Source organism: Hyaena hyaena, unplaced genomic scaffold (assembly GCF_003009895.1).
Source record: "Hyaena hyaena isolate Hyena2069 unplaced genomic scaffold, ASM300989v1 scaffold_98, whole genome shotgun sequence".
Taxonomy (NCBI): domain Eukaryota; kingdom Metazoa; phylum Chordata; class Mammalia; order Carnivora; family Hyaenidae; genus Hyaena; species Hyaena hyaena.
The window spans coordinates 3748146-3775645 of record NW_024080730.1 but is presented as its reverse complement, the minus strand read 5'-3'; the positions used below and the strand labels follow the sequence as shown (position 1 = coordinate 3775645).

The 27500-nt window shown below is 65.3% G+C and overlaps 1 protein-coding gene across 5 annotated transcripts in view; it reads left to right on the top strand.

Moving 5' to 3' along the window:
• The window catches only part of KCNQ1 (potassium voltage-gated channel subfamily Q member 1), a 303513-nt gene that overhangs the window by 58654 nt on the left and 217359 nt on the right, over nucleotides 1-27500 (top strand). For 4 of the 5 annotated variants that reach the window (XM_039235442.1, XM_039235441.1, XM_039235443.1 and 1 more), the window contains exons 3-9: nucleotides 14430-14556; nucleotides 14901-14979; nucleotides 15393-15489; nucleotides 16062-16202; nucleotides 24019-24129; nucleotides 24918-25013; nucleotides 26933-27055. In XM_039235442.1, coding sequence (XP_039091373.1) covers nucleotides 14430-14556; nucleotides 14901-14979; nucleotides 15393-15489; nucleotides 16062-16202; nucleotides 24019-24129; nucleotides 24918-25013; nucleotides 26933-27055 — 774 coding nt within the window. Of the gene's footprint in view, nucleotides 1-9808; nucleotides 10079-10240; nucleotides 10412-14429; nucleotides 14557-14900; nucleotides 14980-15392; nucleotides 15490-16061; nucleotides 16203-24018; nucleotides 24130-24917; nucleotides 25014-26932; nucleotides 27056-27500 lie in introns of those variants that run through there. The other variant, XM_039235444.1, reaches the window with a different exon arrangement.

Sequence of the window (27500 nt, the reverse complement as noted above, 5' to 3'; positions counted from 1 at the left end):
TCCGTGTTTTATGGCTTTTAGTGCACACGTCTCCTACATAACTTGTGTGATTCGTTGCTGCTTCATGTTTCTGACGTTACCCGAACGGTACACTTTCCTTAATTTCGCTTTTGGATGGCTGGTTCCTAGCACGTTGTTAGCTCTGCTAACCTTATTAGTTCTGGAAGCTTTTTTTTTTTTTTTTCTTTTGGTAGATTTTGTAGGATTTTCTATGGAGATGATCGTGTTGTCCCAAACAAAGTCAGTCAGGGAATTTGTTTTTTTCCTTTTCAATCTCTGTGCTTTTTGTCCCTTGTTCTTGTCTGACGCACCGTCTGGGCCTCCATGGCGACGCTCAGTAAACAGTGAGGAGCGACCAGCCCCCTCTTCTGGTTCCTGATCCTGGGGGGACGCTTGGTGTCTCGCCATGAAGTGGGGGGCTGGCTGTGGGTTCTGGACGTGCCCCGCGCCCGCTGAGGAAGCCCCCTCTTCCCGCTTAGCTGGGAAGACGGGATATCGAGTACGGCTGCTGGGTTTCATCAGATCGTCAGATGCTTTTCCCGTATCTATTGGTTATATGTGTTCTTTTTTTTCTCTCTACTGTATTCATACGGGGAGCTACACCGACTGATTTTCAAATCGTAAACCAACCCTGAATTCTTACAATAAAGCCCACTTGGTCGTGATGCGTTTTTTAAAAAATATATTGTTGGCTTTGATTTGGCAAATTTAGCAGAGTTTTCGCATCTGTGCTCACGAGGGATCGCGTCCGAGGTTTCTTCGCTCACAGCGTCTTTGCTTTTGGCATTAGGTAATCGGTTGGGAAGCGGTCCTGCCTTTTGGTTCTGGGAGATTTAGGGCAGAATTGCTCTTTTCTTCGGTGTTTGACGGGACATGCAGAGCCGTCAGGCCTGGGGTTTTCTTTGTGGGAAGGTTTTTGGTTAGAAATTCAATTTTTTTCACAGGCTTAGGGCCATCCAGTTTATTTCTTCCCGAGTAATTTTGGTAGTTTGTGTCTCTGATATTTGTCCCCAAGGCGCCAGCCCCCTCCCCCCATCTTAGGACCAGGGTCAGTCTGCCCGTGGGAACAGGGGACCTGGGGCTGTCCAGACACAGAGGGCCCTCCTGGGTGCCCTGACAGGGGGCACGGGCTGGAGACTCGCACCTCCAGGCCCCCTCGCAGGCTGGCCGCCCAGCTGGGCGCCCCTGCTCTGGCGACGGGGATGCAGTTGGCGGTGGGGGGGGGGGAGGCGAAGATCAGGCCTTCTCTATTTCCTCCCAGCCCTGCTCCTGGGAAGGCCACCCCTTCTCGGAGGAGTGAAATCCAAGTAGACGACCCTCGGAGCCCATGGCAAGTCTGCTTTTGTCTTACGCTTTTACTCTGTAAACTCCAGCCCTAAAACAACATACATCCTTCTGAAGCTGTTCACATATTAGCTCTTAAAACAGCAAAATCCGTGCACAATTTCCTCTCAATCCCTTAAAACATTCCTGAAAGGGAAAAAAAAAACCTGTTTAAATTCACCGCCTGTCATTAAAAATCTCTGGATGTGCAGAGCCGGGCGAGGCACCTGGCCGCCGGGACACCAGGACACCGGGGAGCGGGGCCCCGGCTCGCACGCACCCCGCGAGCCCCCGGCCGGCAGCCCCCCGCCGCCTCCGCTAAAATAAACACCATTCAGACTGAGGCAGAGTCTTTCGGCGCTCCAACCAGATAATTAGAACGGGTTTTCACCCCCAAGCCGCTCTTGGTTTGGTAGACTTCTCATTCTGGGTAAATTCTTAAATAAGACATTTTTAGAAGCCTGGGCTCTCAGCAAATAAAAACTCGGCCGCCACCGCTGCCGCCCTCTGTCCCCCAGCCCAGCGGCTAAGGTGGCCATCACAGGGGTGGGACTTCTTTGGGGTTAACAGCCCTCAGCAGTGAGGTTCCGGGGCTGAAAATAAACCCCGTTTAGCTGGGCTGGAGACGGAAATAGCCCTGCCTGGGGAAGACGGGGGATTTGCTTTAAATACGTGTAAAGCTGGCTGCCGGGCGGCTGACGGTGTCTGCAGCTGGGCACGGACGGTCTCGGGGCCTCCCGCGTCCCTGCCACAAATTACAGGGCGGCCCGCGCGGCCACTCCCGTGTGTGCGAGGCCCCGAGCGTGATTCACCGGGCTCTTGGCCCCCAGGCCGCGAGGTGGGGCTCAGTGGAAAGCCCCCACCTGCCTTTTTGACTGTTTAGTGCCGTGGACGCTGCCCTCCCCCCATCTTTCCCACCCCTGGTTCTTTGCGTCTGCTGGTCGATAGCCTGGGACGCCTTCTCCGCATGCCGGGTCTGTCTGCAGAGCCCAGAGTTTTCCGTAGAGCAGGCCAGCGTCCACCCACGTGCACAAAGATGCCGTCTCGCGGAGGCCTACAGGACCCTTCCCCGGAGGAGGGGGCTTTGGAGCCTGTGACCCGGACATCCACAGGGACTCTCGTCCAGCCCTCGGTCTGACCTGGACGACAGCCGGGAGCCCCCAGATGCCACTGCTGTTGTCTTCAGGCCGGAAGCCTGCGATCAAGGGGTCGCGGTGTGGATTTCTTCTGAGGCTGGGAGGGCAGGGGAGTCCGTCTCAGCTCCTGGGGGTTCCTTGGCCCTTAGATGTGTCCCCTCACCTCTGCTCTGCACACGACACCCTCCCCGCTCGTGTCCAGTCTCCCCTCACCTCTGCTCTGCACACGGCACTCTCCCCGCTTGTGTCCACAATCTCCCCCCACCTCTGTTCTGCACACGGCACTCTCCCCACTCGTGTCCAGCCTAGTGACCGGGCTTAACTAATCACATCTGCAAAGACGCTATTTCCAAATGAGGTCCTGTTCGCTGGTCCACGGGCTCAGGACCTTAGCATATGAGGTTTGGGGAGATGCACTTGACCGCCAAACAGTGTCTAGGTGAGAGGTGAGGAGTGGATCCTGAAGCAGGAGACACTTGGTCACTCAGGGCCTGTCCTGCTCTGGTGCCGGAGGCAGGAGGCCCTCGGGGACTATCGTCACCCACGGTACTAACGACACCCAGCCGGCACCCTGGGTATGGCGCTGTGCTCAGAGTCACGGACTTGGACTTGGTCAGAGGGAGACAGGAGAGGCCTCTGTGCTTGGGAATTCTTGAAAAGGATACAGGATGTCGTGAAATCCATTGAAGTGATGTGGGAAATGGCTTTATCCACTCATAGGGCCATTGATGGGGGAGCAGGGACGGGGGAGATGAAGTCACGTAGAAGTCCACCTCACTGGGGGGCCGTCGGGGCAGCTGCAGTATAAGATCTTCAGATCGGAGCAGGGGCTGTTATGAGCTTCAGGGGTGAGGGCCCAGCGATGGAACCGAATAGGCCAGGAAGCCTCCCCACTCGGGAAAGAGAAGGAAGGGATACTATGCTGATCGCCTCTCCAACTCGAAGGAAAAATGAAAAAGACCTCGTCGATCAGCAAACAGTGAGCAAATTGAATTGGACGGATCCTGTTTTACACTAAATATGAACGGCCCGAGAACCTCTGTTAAAAAACAAAGGACTCTCAGGTTTTTAAGGGTTTTTTTTTTTTTAAATTTTTAACATTTATTTATTATTGAGAAACAGAGACAGTCTGAGCAGGGGAGGGTCAGAGAGAGAGGGAGTCACAGAATCTGAAGCAGCTCCAGGCTCCGAGCTGTCAGCACAGAGCCCGATGCGGGACTCAAACCTACAAACTGCAAGATCATGACCTGAGCTGAAGTCAGCCGCTTCATCGACTGAGCCACCCAGGCGCCCCTAATTTTATTTTTAACAAATATGTTGTTCAGGGGAATTCGGTAAAGCAACCTAATAATGGACGTTGGAAAACAAAGGAAGGGCCGCGCCTTGCTGAGCGAGTGCATGCGGACGCAGGGCGAGCAGGGTCCGCTCCCGCGCGCGGACAAGCCCAGACAAGGCATCGCTTCTGGAGGAGATGGGGTTGTGAGCTCGGATGTGTCAAACAGCATAGGAGCTCTGAAAAACCAAAGCTATTGGAAATGCAAAGCAGGTTAGACATGACCGCTGCAGGAGACTTCACCTTACCTCTCACAACAGGACAGCCCTGGCGGACGCCAGATACGTGAGGGTGTGGACGGCCGTGTTGTGGTGGATTCTAACAGTAACCGAAACAGTCCCAGTTGCCTACGGCCGTGTGCCAAGCGTCGCCAAGCCCGGCGCCTTCAAGCGCTGACCCGAGGAGCTCCCTGACGTGCAGCGTGGGCAGGGCTCAGTGCGGACGGCCCAACCCGCTCGGCCTGGCGTCAGCTGTGGGCCCCACCACTGTGGAGTAGTGTCCCCAAGGCATCTCCAGGGGGCACGGCTTCCTTGTGGCTGGTCCCCGGGATGGGCCCGGACGCGCTGGAGGAGCGGCAGAGAATCTCGGGACTGCGCTTTAACGCCAGTGCTGTAGCTACGGACCGTCCCCCAGACGCTCTAGTTCCCTGTGCCCACGCACATTTGTAAAACCAATCATTCCACTCGGCTGTGGAAAAACAACAACAAAAACCCAACACTCTTTGAAAAACTGGGATGAAGTTGGCTGCGATAAACCCAATACAACTAGAAATAAAAAATTACGGGGTTACGGAATAGGCTCAGCTGTTTGGGAGCGAAGCACTACTCTTCTGAATAACCCCCAGGATGAAGGGGAGGTGAGTGTGGAGCGCGCTGCCCACGCAGGGTCACGGAGAGGGTCCCTCTGCGCTGTGGGAGGCGCCTTCCGGGCCTGCCCCACCCCCCGCACTGCCGGGGGACACGTGATTTTCACACCGATGCCCACAGCCGCTGGTTAGTGGCATCCTTGTACCTCAAGCGTCGTCTCCCCACGTGCATGGAAATTCACTCATTAAGAGCAAATAATAGGTAAAATACATGCGTTAGGTGCACTCGCGCCTCGTATTTACCACTCGCCCATTGCCAGGTGCTCCGGGACGTCCAGGGGCCGTGTAGCCGCTAAGCCGAGTCCCGGGCAGGGAGGAGACAGCTGCCCGGGGGGCCGCTTCCTGGCCGGGCCTCCTTCTCCCACCCCAGCAGGGTGTCCGTGGCGGCAGGGCCCTGGTCCACCTCGCGGCCTCGGGGGGGCCCGGGTGGGGAGGAGGCGGACGCACTTACGCACCTGCGATGCTGGCACAGGAAGCTGGGTGCCGGCACCGGTAACGTGTATGAAGTTACTGTGGCCGAGGGGACCCCTCTTCCCCCCACTGTGGGGGGCTGGGGGCAGCCTTCGTTCAGAGGCTGAGCCGGGAAGCCCGGGACCTGAGGATGTCAGGCCTGAGGTGCTCTGGCTGCGAGTGTGGCCGAGTTTCTGGCCTTGCTCTCACCCTCCACGCCCCCCGAGGACACACAGCCATGGGGCCTGGGGCCCCTGAGCCTGGGGTGACGGGTCTGGAGTCCGCAGGTGCTGCAGACGGGGGGGGCCAGGCTGGAGGCCTGAACAGGGGCCCTGAGGCTCCTCTGGGCGGCCAGCGAGCTGCTGGCTGCAGGGACGGCTGGCCCCAGAGCCGTCCTCTGTCTTCCTTGCTCCCTGAAAGTCCGTCTGGCCCTGCACAGGGGCGTCCCGGGGAGCCCGCGCGCGGAGTCGGGACGTCTGTGTCTCGCCCATGGGGCTGCATGGGCACGTCTGATTGTGGCTCCCAGGAGGCGGGGGTGGCAGTACAAGGTGAGCCCGGGGAACGGCGCCCAGCCAGGCGGGCGAGGAGTGGGGGGCGCCCTGGAGCGGCTGCCGGGGTGTGGAGCAGGGGTGAGGGAGGCAGCCAGCCCCCAGCAGCCCTGCCGGCGGGCCTCCCCCGAGCGGCCCCGCGCCAGGCCAGGGCACCGGACGGCAGCTGTTGCCCACTCGCTGGGCCCGGCTGCTGGCAGATGGGAACATCCGTCCCCACGGGGGACGGATCAAGGCCTGCGGGCTGCCCTGCTTGGCCTCCAGACCGGCCCCCCCGGACAGTTGGCAGGGAGGCCACCTCTCGGGAGAAGGGGACCAGTGCCTCCTGAGTCGCCCCAACCCCGCGACTGCGGGTAATGGGAGGGGCGACACCCCAGGCCTGTGCCGGCCGCCAGCCTGCAGCCGGGGCTTCTACCTCCTCGGGGCCTGGCAGCTCGTGGGGCCCTCGTGGGAATTTGGGGTGGCAGGCCTGCTGAGGAGAGGCCGTGGGGGGCACCCCAAGCTGCCAGCGACCCCAGACCTGTGAGGGGGGGGTCCTTGTCCCAACAACAGGGAAACAGTCGGCCTGGGGGCACCTGGGGCCTCCAGCCCCCTGGACTGTGCTTCCAAAGTGACGGCGGAGCCCCAGCTGGAGAGAGAGCTGAGGAGGTGGGGGGGTCCCCTGGGCTGGGCTGAGCCCCACGGCCTCGGCAGGAGGGAGGGCGGCCGGGGGGACGCAGGCTGGGTCCAGGTGGATGTGTCGAAGGCTTGGGCCACGTCACACGGGGTCGGGGGGCAGCTCAGGAGGGGCCGGTGCTGTGGGCAGAGTGGAGGGCCTGACCCGGGTCCGGGCCGGGCTTTGGCCCATGGGCGGCAGCATGGCCTGCGAGCCCCGGACCAGGTCGGGGTTCTCCGCCCTCTGTGCTGAGCCCCTCTCCTGCCTGCCCCTGGGAGGTCACTTCCCTCTTGAGGCCATTCAATGCCACCCTGTCTTCTGGGTCTTTCCGTGGCTTCTCCACAGGCCCAAGGGGCCTTTCTGATGTGAGCCCTCCCCACAGCCTTGGGAAGCGGGTACCCCTGGGACTCCCGCCCTACAGATGAGGACACTCTGACGTCGGGACATTGCCGCCGCTGTGTCCTGCCGTCCTGTGGGGGGTGCGGCCCTCAGCGGCCCAGCCTGCCCTCTGTCCCAGCACAGGGCTCCCCTCAGGCAGCAGGGCCCCCTTTCCTGCACCCCCAGGGGCCGACTCAGGGCCTGGCCCGCAGGCTGTGGGGAGCAAAGGGTCTGGGGCACGCGGGACCCCACCCCAGCACGGGCCTCTCTGCCCCGTGGCGCCTGGGGGGAGGGGGGCGGGGGGCTGCTGTTCCATGGGGTGGGCGGCAAGTGTGCGCTGCGGGCCCCAGCTGTGCCCAGCACATGTCACCGGGAGGCCCCTGAGCCCTCAGCACGGGCGCGCGGCTGGGAGCAGCTGGCCACGGGCAGCCCCAGAACAAAGGGCGCTTTGAGCCTGCGCGCCTGCCCCGTCCCCCCGGCCAGCTGACTGTCCCGGGAGTGCGGAGGCCGCCCCGGCGGCCCATCGGGGCCCTCAGAGTCGGAACAGCTGGGCCGGCCCCGTGCCCCCCGTGGGGACGCCTCCTGGCTCGTGGGAGGAGGGGAAGACCCTCACGCTGGCCGCCCGCAGCCCTGCCCTGTCCCTCCCGTGGGTTCCCTTCTCTGCCAGCGAAATCCCGTGCACCCCGGGAAGTGCGCCATCCTGCCCCCCATGGAGGTCTTCGATGGGGGACCGGGCAGGAGCTCCTCCAAAGAGAACTCCACGTCCAGCGCCCACCGGGCCACCGGAGAGGCTGTTTGTCCTTGACCCTAATTCCTGCCCTTTGTCATTTCTCACCTGACAACCCGCAGGCCCCTCCCCCCCTACCCCCCCCCCCCCCCCCCCCCCCCCCCCCCCCGGTCCCGGGCACTTAATCCTTTGTGGTTCAGTCTCCTATCTCCCTTCAAAAGCGCTCATCATCGAGATAATGGAGCAGCAACATCAGACACTACAGGAATCACAAGGATAAGGATCTGGGAGGCTGCCTTTATGTTTAGCAAAAGAAAAAATATTTTCCATCCTGAGAGTCGGGATGTGAGCTCAGCTAATCCAAGCGGGTTTAACCTCCAGGCTGTCTTGCTATCTGTCACGTGGGAGCAGTTGGTGACGGGGACGTTCCCAGCGCTTGCTTCCAAGTCATGCGACTCCGGCAGCGCCGAGCCTCAAACACACGGCCTTAGCGGCCTTCCCGCCAGTGAGGATTCAGTAGCTGATGAAGAAGGACGGATAAGCCCGCCGGTGGCCTTCCTCCTCCTCTTCCCCACCCTTCCTCGCGGCTACGAAAGGCTTGAGCAACCGCCAACCTTTCCCCGTGCGCGCTCAGCGGGGAAAAACCAGATAAGGCCTTGCTGAGCCTTTATCTCTACCCTTGGGATGGGCAGATCTGCTGTCACAACGCCGTTCCCCGAAATACCGGGGCCGGGGAGGGTGGGGGCGTCCGTGCGCCCCGCGCACCCTTCTGTGACTTCTAGCTCTTTCCCTCAGTCCGGCTGGACCCAGTGTCTCAGTGAAACAACAAGATCTGGGGCGAGGACCCCGCAGCTACCTATGCCGCGGCGTGTCTGAGTCAGGGTCCAGAGCCGCCCGGGGAGGGACCCAGGCTTGTGCAGTGCCCTGCACACGTCCGCTGTCAACACCACGGTGAAACAGGGCGAGGAGCGTCCAGAGACCCCCCCAGTCACTGCCATCCCGCCCTAGGAGGGCCCTTTGCACGTTGCTTCCCCGGCTGTCCCCACAGGGGGGACCCGGAGGGGTGCCTGCGCTGCTCAGTGAGCTCCCGGCCGCTCTGTGAAGATGGAGCTTGGGGCCCAAGGCCGACCGCGCGGTGACTGTCCCAGCCCCAGGCGGGGTGACGTTCAGGGCTCATCTTTCCACCGTGTGGGGCCTCCCTGAAGGTGCGGTACAGGGCCCGCGGGTGCGTGTCTGTTGTGGTCAAACACATAGAACACCACGTTCGCCATTTCCAAGGGCGCAGTCAGTGGCATTCGGTGCATTCAGGGAGTTGTGCAACCACCACGCCCGTGTCCTTGCAGAAGCCGCCCGCCCCCCCCCGAGGAGAGCCCCTGCCCAGCGGCGGCCGCTCCCCATTCCTCCCTCCCCCAGCCCCTGGCATCCACTCATCTGTCTTTTCTTAAAATCATGCTGAAATACACATACCACACGCTTTATCATATCTGTGTCGAGGTGCACACACAGCTCTGGGCACAGAGCACCATGACGCTGCTCTGCAGCTGTCCCCACCCTCCGTCTCCAGAGCTTTCCATCTTCCCACATAGAAACCCCGTCCCCGTGAAGCACAGACCCCCAGCCCTGGTGCCCACCTTGCCACTTTCTTTTTTAAGGTGAAGCGTCCAGCTTCAGCTCAGGTCATAACCTCCCTGTTTGTGGGTTCGAGCCCCGCGTCGGGCTCCGTGCTGACAGCTCAGAGCCTGGGGCTGCTTCGGATTCTGTGTCTCCCCCTCTCTCTCTCTCTCTGCCCCTCCCCAGCTCATGCTGTCTCTCTGTCTTTCTCAAAAACAAATGGACATGAAACTTTTTTTAACTTTCAATTTATTTGAAAAAGCAAAGCAGTTCACTCCTTTCTCACCCCGCACTGCCCCACCTCTGGTGACCACCAGTGTGTTCCCGGGACCCGTGTGCTTCGTTTCATGTGTCTGTGTGGGTTCCGCACAAGTGAGATCTCTTTCTTCCTGCGTTTACCTCGGGGCCCTTCAGCTCCATCCCGTCGTTGCGGACGGCGGGATTTTGTTCTCCTTCCCGGCTGACACCGCGTCAGGTACGCTTCTCCTTGGGACCCTGCTCGGTGGGCAGACACCCTCTGCCCTCCCGTGCTGGCTGTCGCCAGTAAGACTGCAGTGAATGTGGGGGTGCGGGTATCTTCTTGAATTTGTGTTTTCGTGTTCTCTGGGTAAACACCCAGGAGCGGAATTACGGGATCTCAAGGGAGCGCTAACCTGAGGACCCTGCACCTCGGCCGCGTGGTGGCCGCAGGGCTCGCTTTCCCCATGTCCTCGCCAACACTTGTGAGTCTTATCTTCTTCGGCGGAGCCTCTGTGACAGGCGCGAGGTGCTCTGTCGCCGTGGTTTCGGCCCGCATCGCCCTGATGGAGGCGGCTGCCGGCCATCACGTCCTCTCTAAGTAGATGTTTGCTCAAATTCCTCACCTGCTTTCCAGCGGGTCCTTTGTTAGAACTTGTTTGTAAGATGGTGCTGAGTTGTACGAGGGTCACTGCTGAGAGCCACCCCTGAGCCCCGGCACAGGGAGGACCCCCGGGAAGGCCCGACGCCGGCCGGACACCCGTGGGAGGACGCGGGTCAGGGTGGGGGGCTCGCGGGACGCTTGGGCCCGCGAGGTGCGTGTCTCCGCTTTCAGCAGGTGGTAAACACTCGGGTCTGTCGTCCGGTCCCAGCGCCCGCCCTGGCCCACCAGCCCCTGGGCCCCGAAGCTGATGGCAGCCGGGATGGGAAGGTCCCTTCATCCCTCCGGTTTGACTGTGGCCTCTGTGACCTCCCAGACATGAGGGCGCCTCCGTGCTTGGAGCTGCAGGGCAGGCTCAGGGCCGCACTCCATCAACGTCCCAGGCTCCTGCCCGCGTCCTTGATGCAGGCGCTGTGTGGAGCTGGCCGAGAGGACCCCTGGGCTGGCTGTGTCATTGGCGGGGAGCCACGTGGCTTCCACAGGACTGGTGGGTGCGGCTCCCAGGGGTGGGGGAGTTGAGCTGGACCGAGGAGGGTGTGAGGGCCCCGGTGGGAGCTGGGCCGGGAGCACCTGCGGTGGGCCAGCGGGAGGCTCTCAGGATGGAGGAGGGGGTGAGGCCCGGGGAAGGGGCCGCAGACCTCGACCCTCTGGTATGGACAGTGGGGAGTGATGTCAATGGGCCCGGGGCAGGGGTGACAGCAGCTGGCAGGCTCTGGGGGCCCCTTAGTCACCTTTGAGGCTTGCTTAGGGCCTGGGAAGCAAAGACAGACAGGCCTTAGGCCTGTCCCTGCAGAGAAAACTCTGGGCCCAGAGGGTGGCCGGGGCAGGGACACCTTCCTGGGTCTGGGCCACTGGGGCTCTGGGAAGGGGCACCGTGCCATCCTTGAGCCTGCCGTGGGCTGGGGACGCCGCACTCGAATCGGGGGTGGCTCCACAGATGACAGAAGTTGCTCCTCCCACAGGCCCCCAACACCAGTCTCCGCAGCTGGACGATCAAGGCCAGTCACAGCCCCACAGCGGCCTCCAGCCTTCCTGTGAAAACTTTCCAGGGCGCCTGCGGGTCCGCAGGCCCATCCAGGCCCGCCCGTCAGAGGACAGGCGGCTCCAGGAGCTAGCGGTGGGCTGGGCGGGCCAGGGTGAGCCCCCCGGGGCGCCGGCACGCAGCACCCAGCTCTGAGGGCCTGGGTGTGACCCCGAGTGCCTCCCCACCCCGCACTCCGGGCAAGCATGCTTCCCCGCTGCCCCGTGCCTCCGGGTGGGAAGGGACTCGTCCCGTCCCTTCCCCGCGTGTGGGCCGCGTGGCATCGCGCAGCCCGGCCCCGTCTGGGCCTCGTGTACACAGGGTGAGCACCCACGCAGCCCGCCGGGCCTCGCGCTGCATTCCAAACCCAAACAGGATTTGAGGATTAGCATTGTTTTAAATTATTCCTGCACTCACCCTCCAGAGGGGAACTGTGCTCTCAGCAGCCCTGGGAGAGCAGGGGCGGCTCCGTGCTCCAGACTGGGTTCTCCCCAAGGGTGAGACCGACATAATTTGGGGGCTGGTGGGGGAGACCCGGTGACCCCTGATAGTTATTTATTTCAGGGTCTTTCAGAAGACGTTTCTAGTGCTTTAAACCTGCTTAGGGTACAGCTGAGGGAGGGATTTAAACAATAAAAACATGCACCAAAACAAGAACGAAACCCGGGAAGTGACTGATGAGCTGGATGGTGCCTGGACTCGCAGGGCGGGGAGGGGGCCCCGGGCACGGCTCTGGCGGGGATCCCCGAGTGGCCAGGTGGCCGCTTCTCCACGAAGACACTGGTGCCGGTGTCTCCACTTGGGGGACGGGGAGGCGACGGCCACACCCTGGAGGCCCAGTGCGCTCAGGCCGCCTGCTGGGACCGCAGGGCCAGGTGCTTGGGGAAACACGCGAGCAGGATGGAGCCTCGCGGGCGGGGAGCTGTCGGCCCGCTCGCTCGCTGGGTCCACACTGAGCGTGGCCAGGGCAGGTCCCGTTCCGGTGGGCAGTGGATGTGGCCGCTGCCCCCGCGAGGTCCCGGAGTGTACGGGCCTGCGTGCCCCTGCCCCCTCCGGGCTGCGTGCGACCCCACCCCCAGAACGACGCGACGTTGCGAACAGAACTTTTTTGCAAAATCTCCCACGTTTCCCCCCGTTATCCACCGAGCTTGCCCCCAACACAAGCTGCGCAAGGCACAGCATTCCGGAGCCCATGGGCAGTGTCCAGCCACCCTCTCGTGGCGGGCCCCCTGGCTGGAGGGGAGGGCAGAGGCGGGCTGTGGAGCAGGGCCGGCACTGCCACCCAGCGAGGCCCCCGCCAGGCTGCCTCCAGGGGAGGAGGATCCGCATCGCCTCCTTCCCGTGAGCCAGCGTCTGGCTGCCGACACGCGCCCCTACCCCCACCCGCCCATCGTGGTCCTGGCCTCCATGGTCATCCTCTGCGTGGGCTCCAAAGGGCAGGGGTTGGCCGCCTCGGCCGTTCGGGACTCCTGGGCCCCCCGGGCCCATCCCTGCTGGAGCGGCGTCAGAGCCTCCGTCCTGCATCCCTTGTACGGATGCGCCCCTTTCGTTCGGCCTGGTCCAAATTTCCTTGATTCCATGTGAACTTAAGATGACTTCTTACAGCACCCCCATCAGGATTCGGGGGTGCCACCCGGGTGCTGGCGGCTTCTCCGCGGTCGGGGGCGGGGGCTGCGCCGCCCCTCCTTTCGTTTCCCGGCACAATGTTTTCAGTTTTCATCGTGCCCGGCTTCTTCCCCCTTCATTAACTCACAGATGCTTTATTCTCTTTGACACGACTGTAAACAGAATCGTTCTAGTCGTTTCTTTTAAAGACTGTTCACGGTTGGTGGAAATGGTACAAGTGACTCAGAGATGCAGTTGCTTGCTGGCTCTGTACCTCTGTACCTGCCTGGCTGAATTCTAGAAAGATCTAACAGGTGGGTTGTGCCTGTGCGTGTGTGTAATCTGTGTTTTCTACACGTAAGTTCGTGTCACCCGTGAGCAGAAGTCATTTTACTTCGTTCCAGTCGGGACGCCTCTTGTGTGTCCCTCGCCCCTGCTCCGGCTGGATTGTCGAGCAGCATCCACGGCGGTGAAGGAAAAGCTGGCATCTACGAGGTGTGTGCTGTGGGTCTTCAGGTGCAGCTTTCGTCACGCGCAGCGGTCTCCTCGTGTCCTGATTAGTTCACTGGTCTCAGCGTGACAAGGTGTGCGATTTTGTCACATGCCTTTTTTCACATCGACTCAGGTCGTGCGTTTTTACCCCCTTTGTTCCGTTGCCGTGACGTGTTGTGAGTGACGTCTCGGTGTGCCGAGCCGTCCTTCCAAAAATCAGCTCCGTTCGGTCGTAGCGTGTGATCTTCCTAACAGGCCGCCGAGCCGGCTCGTGGGTGCCTTGCTGGGCCTTCCTGCCCCCGGGCTCAATGGAGACCGACCTGGGCTCCTCGTTCCTCACAGCGTCTTTGTCTGGCTTTGGGGTTGGGGACGTGCTGGCTCCGCAGCACGAGCTAGGAAGTGTCCCCCTCTGCAGTGTCTTGGAAAAATTGGAGAAGCACCGGGGTCAGTTCTTCTCCCAACGTCTGGCAGAATTCACCCGTGAAGCCTTCGGGCCACGGCTTCTCTTTGTTGGGAGAGTTTTGGTCGCTGGTTCCGATCTAGTAGGATTTCCCACTTCCTCCTCCGTCTGTCCACGTCACTGGGTTGTCTGGTTTGTTTTCCTTTGTTTTTGGGGTTTTTTTTTGGTTTGTAATGTTTATTTTTGAGAGAGAGAGAGAGAGAGAGAGAGAGACAGAGTGCAAACGGGGAGGGGCAGAGAGAGAGGGGGACAGAATCTGAAGCAGCTCCAGGCTCCGAGCTGCAAGCACAGAGCCCGACACGGTGTTCAAATCCACAAACCGCGAGATCATGACCTGAACCAAAGTCGGCTGCTTAACCGACTGAGCCCCCCAGGCGCCCCTGGTGTGTTTCCCCTTGAACTTGGTTTTTGTACCATGTCTCTTCATTTGTCTACCCGACTACCCGTCCTCCGTGGCCTGGACGTTAGCCCTTGGTGTCCTGGTGTCCCCTCCTCGAGGTGCCCTGGCTGTGGAAGGAGCCCTGAGCGGTGCTGCCCGTGACGCCCTCCCCCCTGCCCTGGCGCTCCTGCACTCAGGCCCCAGCGGACGCTCCCAGTGTCCCCGGGTACCGTGTGCCTGGCGCTGCGGGGGCTGTGAGGTGAAATGGGGGGGTTTCACCCAAATCAGGATGTGCGGCCTGAGCTCCGGGGGCTCGTGGTTGACACGAGTGCCGGCTTGACGACTGAGCCCCAGGACGTCGCGTGTCTCAGGGCCGGGCGAGGACACAAGGCCTGAGCTGCTCCCAGGCCCGGGTGTGGACGCGGCCCGGCCGGGCCCCACTCTGGAGAGCGGCAGGTGTCCACGGGTGGTGGGCCTGGCCTTGGGTCACGTGGCCGGCACCACGCACCCCGCAGACCAGGCCCGGCTCACCCGCCTCTGTCTCACAGGAGATCGTGCTGGTGGTGTTCTTCGGGACGGAGTACGTGGTCCGCCTCTGGTCGGCCGGCTGCCGCAGCAAGTACGTGGGCGTCTGGGGACGGCTGCGCTTCGCCCGGAAGCCCATCTCCATCATCGGTGAGTCGTGCCTGCCCCCAGGGGAGCTTCGCCCCGAGGCTGCCAGGCGAGGGCTGGGCACTGCCCCCCCCGCCCCCAGAGAAGGGGATCCGGCAAGGCGGGCCCCGTCACGAGCACCAGCAGAGTCCCCCCGAGGCCCGCAGGGTAACCGCCTGAGCCCTGCGGCGTAGGAGGCGGCCTCAGGTGTCTGCTGGCCCAGCGACCTGGCAGCGTGGCTGGGAGGTGGCCGCGTGGGCCTGAGACAGAGGGCCCGTCTCCCCGTCCCAGTGACCCTGCCCTCCTCACTGCCAGGCTCCTTCCCCTGAGCCGGCGTCTGGCTGCTGACACGCGCCCCTTCCCCCTAGACCTCATCGTGGTCCTGGCCTCCATGGTCGTCCTCTGCGTGGGCTCCAAAGGGCAGGTGTTTGCCACCTCTGCCATCAGGTACTCCTGGGCCACAAGCTCTCCCGGCTGGGGGCGCGGGGCCGCGTGCTGGGTGGGGGCCCGTGCTCAGGCCCCACGCTGAGGTAGGCTGCCCGGGTTTGAGGCCCAGCGAGAGCGCCTCTGGGACTGGGGCTGTGACCTCACCATCCAGGGACCTCAGTTTGCCCCTCTGTAAACCAGGGTGATCCAAGGGCCTCCCCACAAGGTGGGCTGGGGACCAAAGGAATCTGGAGATGGGCAGGTTCGCCTGGGGCCTGGCATGCCCACCCCCCGCCCCCCAGGCCTTGACCCTGTGCTTGAGGAGGGGCAGGGAGGCTTGCTGGGCAGGGAGCAGGCAGACGCAGAGCCCGGCTGCGAGGGGCTGCGCAGGGGCCCGAGTCGGGGGCAGGGGCACAGAGGCGTCTCCCCCGCAGGGGCATCCGCTTCCTCCAGATTCTGAGGATGCTGCATGTCGATCGCCAGGGAGGCACCTGGAGGCTGCTGGGCTCTGTGGTCTTCATCCACCGGCAGGTGTGTGCGCAGGGGCCCCAGGTGGGAGCACGGGGTGCAGGGCCGAGTCTCGGCGGCCTGCCGGACCGACGATGTGCCCGTGTTCCTTCCGGCTGGGGCGAGGCTGGGGCCGGGAGGCTGGGGCCAGGAGGCAGGGGCGAGGCTGAGGAGAGGAGGCTGGAGCCGGGAGGCTGGGGTGAGGCTGGGGCTGGGAGGCCGGGGCAGAGCAGGGGGCAGAGGTGCAGGATGGAGAGAGAGGCTCTAAGCGGCCCAGACAGTAAGAGCAGCAGACGGGAACAGCCCCTGGAAGACGGGGCACATCACCCTGGGTCTCGGGGACAGAGCCCGGCAGCCCACGAGCCCGTGCAAGCCGGCTCCTCTGTCCAGGCTTCGGCCAGGGCCCCACGCTGGCCCCTGGGGAGACGGGTGGTGACGGGTCCAGTGTGGGCATGAGGACCTCGTGGGACCCTCTGGGAGAGGCGAGCTTGCACCTGGCAGGCCCCCCGCCTGCGCCATCTGTCGGGAAGGTCGCAGAGGCCTGGGCCGCCGCGCGTGCTCTGCTGACCCGCATCCTCTGCCCGCTCTGCCCGCAGGAGCTCATCACCACCTTGTACATCGGCTTCCTGGGCCTCATCTTCTCCTCGTACTTCGTGTACCTGGCCGAGAAGGACGCCGTGAACGAGTCGGGCCAAGTGGAGTTTGGCAGCTACGCGGATGCTCTGTGGTGGGGGGTGGTAAGTGGGGACGGGCGCCTCGGGCAGCGGAGGGGCGGGATGCCACCCGGGGTCTGAGGGCACAGGGTTCTCGAGCCTGCAGGCCACAGACGTGAAGGAGGGTGTCTATGGGAAGGTTTGCGGCGGGAGCTGGCAGCCCGGGGCCCTTGCTGGGAGGGGACCCACGGTCGACCCTGTGTGCTCGGGGCACGTGCAGGAGCTGGGAGCCCCTGCCCCCACCCAGGCTGGGTCCCCTGCCGCCCTTTGCCCTGGTGGGGGGTGGTCAGGCACGCGCCTTGCCCTCTGGGGGGGTTCTACACTGGCCCCAGGACCCTCCCTGCACCGGGGAGCGCTACATTACAGAGCAAACCCACAGCACCGTGATACCACGGGCAAGGGGACCTCGTGAGAAAGAAGTGCTCCCTGCTCTGGCCGCGGGGCCGGCTCCCCAGGCGCACCAAGGGCAGGGCCCAGTGCCCAGCACCCCAGGTCCACTTTGGCCCCACGTGGGCTGCGCAGCCCTCGGCTCCCCGAGCTGTGAGCCGGCGGGAGAGGCGGATGTAAGGCAGGGGTCCCCACAGGAGGGCGGCCAGGGGTCCTGTCAGGTCAGCCTCACGGGGGGTGAGGGGGACCTTCCGCTGAGGACCGCTCACTGCCGTGGACAGCCAAGTGACGCCCGGCCAGCCTCGTGCACCCCGAGTCCTGGCCGCATCCTCACCGTGTGGCCTGGGGAGAAACTGTTCAGGGCGTGAAGGGTGCCCTTTACCGCACCCCCCACCCCCTCCACCCACAGCCAGGGCTTTGTAGGGAGGAAAGTTCCAGGCACTTGACTGCAGGTGGATGGCAGCTTTACCTTCCACAGGGATCGGGATGGGACTGGGGGCCCTGAGGCAGCCGGGGTGGACGCTTGCTGTGGGGAGAGATGGCGCGTGGGCCACGGGCCGGGCTCCCACACTCCCCACCTTTCTGTGGGGTACGGCGCCCCCTCCTTCACAGTGCCCTGGGGTGCGACCAGCTAGCGCCCCAGAAGGGCCTGCAGCTGAGCCGGAGCCGGGTCAGGGAGACAGCCGTGGACACGGGCCCTGCTACAGGCTGTGTGGCTGCATGAGGAGGGGAGCCCCTTGGAGCCAATGTCCAGGCCGACTGGGGCAAGGCGGGGGCGAGGAGAGGGTCCCGGCCGGCACGGGGTGTGGTGACGCCGTGGGGCCAGCGCTGGGCAGGGCCCCGGCCGTGTCTGTCCCAGGCTTTTCCTTCTGGAACAAGTGAGCCTTGCTCTCTCCTGGGGCTCCCCACCCTCCTCCAGAAAGGAGGCCCACCCCGGTCTGTCCAGGCGGGGCAGGAAGCCTCCCCGTGGCCCCCGGTGGACACGCCCCTGCCGTGTCCGCGTTCCATGCCTGGGAGGCCAAGCACACAGGAAGGACTCCTGATGTTGGCGAGTCTGCGTGTTTTCTGGAAGCTTCCAGCGTGACAGGCCACTCGAGGGACCCAACTCGGGGCTGGGGAAGGCCCCGGTTCTGGTCTCTGTCTGCCCGTCCGCCCTTCTGTGTGCCCGTGGGCCCAGGCACGGCAGGCCCCGGCAGGTCGGGGGCGGGGGGGGCAGGGAGCTCCCCGTGGGGGGGGAGGGGCCGGTCCTGGTGCCGGGCCCCGTGTGGGGACAGGCTGCCCGGACCGGGAGGAGGTGAGTGAGAGAGCACCCGAGGCCCGGCTGACAAGCTGTGCCCAGCCTTGGCACCGGCCTCCCCGCCTTCCCGAGGCCGCTCCAGGAGCCGCGGGCCGCCGAGGCCGCCCCCCTGCCCCCCGCGCTCGGCGGAGCAGTGCCCCCACTCCCACACCTGTGCAAACATCCGCCCGCCGGCCGGGAAAACGGCCCCTTTGTGCCCAGCTTGGCACCGGTGCCCCAGCCCTCACTGTCAGCTGCAGCCCCAGCCCGGGCCACCGCGGGCCCTGGCCTGGCCATTGTTCCCGCCGGGCCCCGCGCCTCTGGGCCGCCCCGGGCCCCCCGCCCCCCGGGGCTCCCGGGGCAAACGGCTCCTATTCATCGCATGGCCGCCCCTGCAGCTGTCCGGGCAGGAGCGGCCCCGACGCTTGAGTTATGGGCTGTGTTCCTGGCGCGGCTCGGACAGGCAGCTCCAGGAAAGCAGGACGGCGGCCCTGCTGGGGGCTTTGAAGCCAGGGTGGCGGGTTGTGACTGCGCCTGGCGGTTGCTCCCGACCGGCTCCCCAGTCCTGGCTCCGCTCACCTCTCCTGGGAGGGGGTGCCAGGCCCGCCCCCAGGCTCCGTATCTGGGCCGGACGGGGAAGGGGGTGCCGCCAGGGGGACCCCCCCGGGGGCGAAGGCTGCAGGCTGGGCCGGTCCTGGTCCCTACACTGGGTCGTCAGTCCCCGTGCCTGTCACCCCGCACCGGGGCTGGGGGCTGGCCAGAAGCCAGACCAGCTTCTCAGAGTCACACGGGACAGACCCCGTGAGGGGGCGCCTGGGCCTCGTGTGTCCTCGGCGCGTAGGCCCAGTGGTCGCTGTGCGAATGAACGAGTGGACGAGCCCGTGGGGTGGCCCTGTCCGTGGCACCGAGGACACTGCATACCAGGCTCCTGGGGCAGCTGTAACTAAGTCCCACAGACCCAGGCTCTCAAGACCAGACAAATGTGTCCCCCCCCCCGCCTCCGCCCCGCTCCAGTCTGGAGACCAGAAGCCCGAGATCAAAGCCTGGGCAGGGCTGCACCCGCCTCGGAAGCTCCCGGGGAGGGTCCTTCCTGCCCGCGCCGGGTTCCAGGGTTTCAGGGTCCCCGCGTTTGTGGCCACATCTTCTGTCCCTGGTAAGGACACCTGACCTTGGTTTGGGACCTGCCGAGATGAACAAAGCAGGGCGACCTCGACTCGAGATGTTAACACGATCACCTCGACAAAGGCCTCGTTTCGGAAGAAACTCGTGTTCCAAAGGCCTGGGCGCACACGGGTGCTGGGGGGACGCTATTCCGCAGCCCGGGGCTGCCGAGTGGGCCCGACTTCCCGAGGAGGCCCCCCGCCTCCCCCAGCCTCGGTCCCTAGGTTGTCCAGCGACCCGAGCCCCCTCCCTGGTGGGGACGCCCCGCTCTGGCGTGAGAGCTCCCTGCTCCCCCAAGCGTGGCACCCTGTGCCTGGCTGCTGAGGTGTTTGGGGAGGATTTAAGACCTTTTTCTGTGCCCTTGGAACAAAATGCGTTTGTTTGTGTTAAAGTTTGAGTGGAGGGAAAAGCCGTTTTTGCAAACACGGGCTCCTCTGTTTAGCGCCCGGGGGTCTCTAAACTCAGGAGGCCGCCGGGCTCTGTTTACCCCCGCATCTAAATTTAGAATTCAGAGCAGAAACGCTGGAGGCCTGTCCCGGCGCTCCGGCCCGGCTCCCGCTCGCTCTCGGCAGCTGGTGGCTCCGGAGGGGCCTGGGGGCTGCGTGAGGGCAGGACGCCCCACACGTCCATGAGACCCGCATCTGAAGCTGGAAAGATGGAGGCCCTGGGGCCCCGGGTGGCAGGCCAGGCCCCGGCCCAGCGTCAGACCCCACCCGTCTAGGCCCCGTGCTCTGCCCGGAGCTCCCTACTGAGCCTGAGAGGCCACCAGCCGAGAAGCGAGGTCCGCAGGGCCCCAGGCACAGTCTTGTGCCCGTTAGCCCGTCAGGTCGGGGTAAGAGCGCTGGGCGCTGGGCGCCTCCCCAGGGAAGGACGTACACTGGGTTTTGTGGGATGGGTAGGAGTGTGTCTTCTTGCGCTTCCTGCGCACCGGCCGATACCTGGGGAGGCTTTCTCACGTGACTTGGCAGGCCCGGCGAGGGTGGCGCACGGGCTCGCTTTCTCCTGGGGGTGGGCGTTCGGGTCGTGTCAGTGAGGGTAGGAGCTTTCCGGCTCTGCCCCAGGGAGAGACGCGTGGTCGGCCTCAGGAAACAGTGAGCTAGGAGGCTGTGGTCAGGAGGGGGGGCGGAGCCGCATCCCAGCGGGACCGCTGACCACGTGTGCCACCCGGTACAGGTCATCCCACCTCTCTGAGCCGATCTGTAAGCTGGGTACCAAGCGTGGGCCTATGCCCACCAACTGTGGGAGAAGTTAAATCAGGACACAGGACCCTGGGGCCCCAGGCACCCAGCAAGGAGGCGGCAGAGGCGTGCCACACACTGTGGGGGGCTGTCACTAGCCCCCTTCTCTAGGCTGATGCTTACTCACACTACAGTGTTCGTGGCTGCCATGTCCCCAGTCACACTCCTTAGCCCTTCTGGGTTTTAGAGTCCTGCTCCACCCCTGCTGGCTCCCCACCTCCAGCACCTTCCTCACAGGGTAACCCCTTTCTGTGCATGTGTTTTGCCCCCACGGAACCCCAAGGACCCCACGTTTCTGATCCCCATGTTAGGGCCTGGGTCAGGCGAAGGGACTCAGGAATGAATGACGCCCTTCATCAGGCCGTGTGGTGGACGCAGAGGGTGGTCCACGGAGTCACTTCCGTAGATGCCTATTCAGGTGCACTGGTGAACTGGGCCTGGGGCCAGTGAGCGTGTGACCGTTCCGCTCCTCAATTTCCCCATCTGTAAAATGGAGAGGCAACAGAATGGCTCCGGGGGCTGACGTGGGCTCTCCGAGGGGCTGCAAGCCCAGCAAGGCTGCAGATGTTTGTGTGGCCCAGAGTGCCAGCGGTTTCCGTGAGTGGAAGACGCACTTGCTAAGCGAGAGGCTCTGGTCCGCGTGGGTCTGGGTTCATTTATTTAGTCCTTCCCGCGGAAAGGAAGCTGGTTTCTTTTGGGGTCTGCGTTTGCTTGGCTGTCACCCGTGGTTTGCATGCCTGGCTGGGCTGCTCCCTGCCCCCATGTGCGTCTGTCCCCTCCGTGGCCGCTTCCCGCCAGCTGGGCCAGGGCCCCATGGGGGCAGGGAGCACCCCTGGGACGGGCGCCCCCGAGGACCTGCTGCTCGAGCCGGTCCCACCGCCCACCGGGCGCCCCGCTCGGTCCGTGATTTCTCCTGTCGCCAGCCGCGTCCTCCCGGCCTCCTCGGGGCAGGCTGGGGGCACGGTGTCCGGCCTGGGGTTTCTCTGCAGCGTCCTGGGGTCCCCGTGTGGAGCATGGGGCCGAGCCTGCTCAGTCACTTAGCAGCGGTGGGGCCTCCGGCGCACGCGGTCTCCCCTCCGTGACACGGTCCTACCTCATGACACTCACAAGTCAACCCTGAGCGTGTGCGGGCCGCCCGCCTCGCCGGTGCCAGTGGGGGCTCTGGGCCACGGTGCCTCCCGTGCCGGCTTCTCAGGGCGGAGAGTGTGTGAGGGGACCCTTCCCGGTGCCTTGGTCCCTCCGCAGGGGAGGCGAACACACGCCCCGTGTCGGCTTTCCGAGGACCCCGGCGGCTGGGCCCCCTGCCGGCACAGTCCCGTCCCCGGGGTGGTGTGCACTCCGCCTGTTCCCGGCACCTGGGGCGGCCGCCGCGCTGCGCCTCCTGTGTGTGCGGGCCGGGGGCGCCTCGCCGGGAGCGCATGTGGAGCACCGGGCGGGGAGCACTATTCGGCGGCCGCCCGCGGCTCTGGATTCAGGAAAAACAAACAACTCTGTAGGGATGGGCCGTTTCCTCCCAGAGCCCAAGGACGTCGTTAACTTGACAAAGCGGGTCTGTGCCCGGGTCTGAGAGGCGTGTGCCCTCCCGGGGGACGCCTGGCCGGGCACCCCAACCTCCGCCGCCTGGGCCCCGGGAGCCCCAGCACCCCAGACGGCGCGGGGCCGGGGAAGGGCACTAGGGGCCACCCTTTGGGTGCAGGCCTGTCTGCTCAGGGAGACGGTCTCGGGGGGCCCCACCCCGCCCCCAGGGCCGTCCGGGCTGCCCCCGCCCTGCCCCCCACATTCGCTTCCCAGTCTGCATCCGTTTTGTTTGTATTGATATCTATAGCTTTAAAGGCCACGTTACATATCGATGGTCTTGATGCCTGAGTTTTCTGGTGCCCCCTTGCCCCCCAGTGGGGAGTGCCTTGCTGGCGCCCCTCCCCCCAGCCCCTGCCCCCCCTCGCCCCTCCCCCTTCCCCCGCCCCTCCCCCACATCAGCCATTCTCAGGCCTGTGGGTCCCTGGACCACTTCATGCCCTGTCGCTGCAGAGCTGGGTTACCCGTCAGTTCTCAGCAGGCAGGCAAGCACGACGGGGATTTAAAAGACATGTTTGTATTAATTCATGAAAACCGTAACAGGCCCGTCCTATGTTTTTATAAATAAAATAGCTTTATGAAAAATTGTATCTTCTGACAGAGGGCGGGGGCTGCGTCCCAGACGCCCTCACCCTGTCTGCAGCCCCAGAGCACCGTGGCCCCGGCCGCACATGTGGGGCGCAGGCCTCCCGGGCTCCCCGGCCCCCGCGCGAGGCCCAGGTGTGTCTGGAAACCCCTGCGGGTGTCGGGCCAGTGTGGGCGCCGGCCCCGCCCCACGTGCCCTTGCTCGCTCCGAGTGCGTGTGAGAGGTGCTCACACGCGTGCGTGGGGGCCCCCTCGTGGGCACGCGCCCACCTCCACGGGCCCCTCCGGTCCCTTCCGAGTGCCGGGCGGCAGGCAGCTCTGGGCCGGTGTCCGTGTGAGGCGAGGGTTTCTGAGGGACGGGGCGTCGTGGGAGGCCAGGGCCGCGAGAGCCGCGCCCGCCGGGCTCCACAGCGGCCGCCGCTCGGGGACGCTCCGCGCTTGCCTGGAGCAGCCGCGTGCTGACGCGCCCGCGGGTGTCACTGGGCCTCCCGCGCCGTGGCCCCTCTTGCCGCGCCCGCCTCTGTCCCCGGCGGCTCTGAGCAGACGCGCGTGTGTCCCTGCCTGCCTGCGGCCACGGGGTTCCTCCGTCCGTGCCCCATGGCTGCTGGAAGGCACCCACCGGGGTCCCGGGATGGACAGGGACTTTCTGCCTGGGCCTTGCTCTCGGCCAGGGCCCTCCCAGGCCGGCTCTGTGTCCCCCGTTCCCCGCACCGCGTCCCCAGGGCAGGGCGTCAAGTGAAGGCTCCGTGCAGGCCTCCCTGGGCCGAGGCTCCGGCGGGCCCGGAACGGACTGGCCAGACCCACACGAGCACAGGGCGGGCAGGTGCCGGCCGGGCGGACCTCCAAGGTAGGAGGCCACGTGGCGCTCTGGGCCGCCGTGCCGTGCGGTTGTGAGTGCGCCCACGAGACGTGTGTGAGGCCCAGGTCCCCCCGCCGGCTCCTGCAAAGCCTGGGGGCGGCCCCAGGCCCCGGGCAGCGTGGGCCCGGGACGTCGGGGTGAGTGACGGGCGCAGCCAGGGTGGGCCCTCGGCTCCCGCAGGCTGTCGTACTCCGGCTCACGCTGGAGGCCCCGGGGGGCAAACCTCAGATGCGAGCCTGGGTGGGGAGGGGGTGGCCCCGCGCCCGTGGTCCCGCCGCGAGCTCTGACGGTCGGCTCCCCCACCGAGAAGAAGGCTGGAGCTGCGTCTGGTTCTCCGGGAAGAAGGGCGGCGGGAACATCTGGTGCCTGGGGCGGCGTCAGGAGGCAGCGCATCAGCCCCGTCCGGGCTCCTGGTGGAGGACTGGCCTCCGTGCGAGCTTCCGGCCTCCCGGGGGCCGCGGCTCAGCCACGTCGGTGGCCTGGGTGGCAGGACTCCTATGGGATGGGGCGGGCGGCGGAGCAGTGGGACCAGCCTGGCCCTCCTGGGGTCGGGCCCCTGGCGGTGCATCCGGCGGCAGGCCCCGTGCAGCCCCAGGGACCCGCTTCCCGGACCCCAACCGTCCGCGGGGCTCGCGCTGGCGTCGGCTGAGCCTCGGCCGTCTCGGTGGCGGGGGGGGGGGGGGGGCGGCTGGAGCTCCGTGTCTGTGTCGCCAGAGTGGTGGGTTCGGGCCCGACCGCTGACCCCTGCCCCTCCCGCAGGTCACGGTCACCACCATCGGCTACGGGGACAAGGTGCCCCAGACGTGGGTCGGGAAGACCATCGCCTCCTGCTTCTCCGTGTTCGCCATCTCTTTCTTCGCGCTCCCAGCGGTAGGTGCTCCCGCCTCCCCCGGGCTCCCGGGCAGGCAGGGTCTCCAGGGACAAGCCCACTCACAGAGGCCCGACTTGCCAGCTGCAGGGCCCCGGGGAGCCCCCGCCCTCCTCTGCTGTGGGTGGCGGCCAGCGGGGTGGGGGCCGCACGTTCGGCCCGAGGGGTCTCGGGGAGACACCGATAACAGGCGCCACGTGAGGGCGGAGGCTGCCTCCACGTGCCTGGTGAGGGTGCTGCTTTGCTCGCACGGCGGCCTGGGCCCGGCTTGTCCTTCCCAGAAATCAGACCGCGAGGGCTACACCTTCTAGTGCCCCACACGCACATAGGTGCGTGTGTCACGTGTGTGCACATAGAGTGTGGGCGTGTTTGGATTATGTGCATGTGTCACACACGTGTGTGGTGTGTGTACATGTGTGCATACTTTGTGCGCATGTGCGTGCTCATGTGTGCACGTGTTTGGTGCACCTGCTGTATGTGCCGTGCGTGTGTGTGGTAAGTGTACACGGGTTGTGTGTGTGCTCTGTGTGCACATATCACGTAGAGCACACAGGCATCTACGTGGGTGTGTGATTGATTCTCTCCATGGACGGGGAGCTCCTTCCCTGATCAGCCGGCCTCATCCATCCCCAATCCTGGCGAGGCGGCCGCAGTCCCCCTCGGACGGGGCTACTCCTGCCCGAGCCGGTGGCCCAGGGCTGCCCTGTGTCCCCAGCGCCTGTGTCCCACGGGCCGGGCTGGGCGGTGGCTGCCTGCGTGGACACGAGCCCTGGTCTCTGGTCCTTGCTAGGGGATTCTCGGCTCTGGCTTCGCCCTGAAGGTCCAGCAGAAGCAGAGGCAGAAACACTTCAACAGGCAGATTCCAGCAGCAGCGTCTCTCATTCAGGTGACGTGCCTGCCGTTGTCATGTCCGGCCTTGCGTGTGTGGGTTCAGTACAGGCTGGGGTCCCCTCTGGAGGTCAGGAACTGCTCTCCGCCCAAAGCTCAGGACACCCTCTGGCTGCGGGCCCCTCCGGAACGCTGACGAGCTGATGCCCCGGCACAGACGTGCCTCTCCTGGGAGACGTGGGCACAGGAGCGCGGGCACCCATCTCCCCCCCGGAGGGTCCTGTGCAAGAGTGGGTGCTGGGGGACGGCGACGTGCCCTGGCCAGTCCCGGGCTGGGGTGGACTCTGTGGGCCCCGCACCTTCCAGCTGCAGTGACTGGCCTGGGTCTTTGCTCTCCTTTTGTGGTTACGCCCCTGCTCGGCACGGGGGCAAGTCTGGGAGGGAAACCCCAAGGGTCTAGGGCCCTGCTTGTGCAGCCCAGGGGCCTCCTGGGTGTTCCCTGCCCCCCATGCAGCTGGGGACTCCCGGGTGACAGCAGGTGAGGCCTGGCGAGCCCACAGCCCGGCCACTCTCTGGATTCACCCGACGGGGACCCCAAGGCTGCTGTGATGAGGCCTGGGTGCTGGAGGAGACGGGGCCTAGGAGGAGTGGGGGAAGGAGGGTGGCCCGCAGCCCCCAGACACTCAGCTCTGCGACCCCAGGCTCCCAGGTTCACCACAGGACGGCTGGTTCTTTTAGTGCAACCAGGGCTGAAAGCCGGGTCCCGCAGGAGTACCAGCCACTTCCTGGGGCAGAGCAGGGAGGAGCACACCCAGGTCCCACCTAGGGAGCAGCTGGTCGGGGGTCCTGGGCATAGGCCTGTCAGTGTCCAGCCGGGGACGTGCGGCTGGGCAGCCACGCTCGGTGCTGAATGCCCCCTGGGGACGGTCCTGGAGTCCCCCACTCCCCGGGCCCCTGGTCTCCTGCACCCTCTGCCCTGGGCAGGGCCAGCAGCCATCAGGCTTTGCTCGGCCTGGGAGCCACTGCTCAGCCAGAGGCGCCCCCTCGTTCCTCTGAAGCCCTTCTGCACCCTTCCGGAACCGGAATGGGGAGGAAATGGCAGACTCCCTTAGGCCTGGTTTTACGGTCCCACAGCTTCTCCTTTTGGGGACACCACAAATCAGGCCCATGAAACCAGCCCGGGCTGCTGTGGGCGGGCTCCCGGCGGTGCTGGGGCCCGTGGTGAGGACCCCTGCGGAGGCCGGGTTCGGGTGCTGGCTTGAGGGGCGCAGACACGTCCGCCGTGCCAGGACTGGGGCCCGAGGAGGGAACGCAGACCAGACCGAGGCGGGACGCGAGTGGCCACCATACGTTTGTGGGGGTGGTGGGACACGGAGGTGGCCTGTGGCCACGGGGGGCCAGGCCTATGGCCGTCCCCGGAGTGTCCTGGGCAGAGGGCTGATGTGTCTGTCCAGGTCCCTGTCGTGGGTGGTGTCACAGCCTCCCAGGAACCTGCCAGCCCTCTGGTGGTGACGACCCTGCCTGTCCCCCGCTGCCCACCCGGATGCAGTGTGTCCTCTGCTTGGATCCCACGCAGCAGGGGCCCCTCCTCTGTGTCATTTCCGTGTGGCGGTCACCACAGGCGTCTCTCTAGAATGTGGGCCCAGGGCCTCCCCACAGCTACAGGCAGCACCAGGCAACTGGATCCCACATGCGGGCCTCAGTGGGGCCCCGCCCCCCGCACCCCCTGCCTGAGGCCCCCGGGCCCCAGGCGTCCTCAGTGCCTGAGTCCATCCCCGCACTTGGTGCACGTGCCCTGAGGAGAGGCAGCCGATGGCTGTCTGCATCTGGGGGCGACCCTGGGGTTCACGCCTCTGTGACGTCTGAGCGGCAGGTACCGGCCAGCTCGCAAGGCCGTGAGCCGCCTGGCGCGGGAGCGGCCCCCGGGTGGGGGCGGGCGGCTCGGCAGCTGACCGCCTCTCCCCTGTGCTGGTCCAGACGGCCTGGAGGTGCTACGCGGCCGAGAACCCAGAGTCCTCCACCTGGAAGATCTACGTCCGGAAGCCCGCCCGCAGCCACACCCTGCTGTCCCCGAGCCCCAAGCCCAAGAAGTCCGTCATGGTAATGGCCCACCTGCCACCTACAGGGCCGCGAGCGGGTGGGGAGCCCCTGGTGCCACGGCTGCCACGGCAGCTGCACCACAGCAGGGCCTCGGTGCCACTCTGGGCCCTGGGGGAGGGCACCCGTGCCGGGCCTGGCCACCCAGGGGTCCCCCTGGGCCGTGGGAGGCTCACGGGGCGGGGGTGGGGCTGGAGCAGGACGGGCTGGGATCTGGCCGGCAGCTGGGAAGAAGGCTCTCGCGAGGGCCCTGACGTCAGGCTTTCTATGCCGGGCGCGGTGGGCGCGGTGGGCGCGGTGGGCGCGGTGGCGACCGAGGTGGCGTCCCCGCTCGGGGAGGACGGTCTTCAGGTCATGGAGCTGGGGGTTCGGGCAGGCTCTGGGCAGGACTGCTGCGATGGGGCTGGTGTGGGGAACAGGGTGGCGCCTGTACCCGCACCTGCTGGGG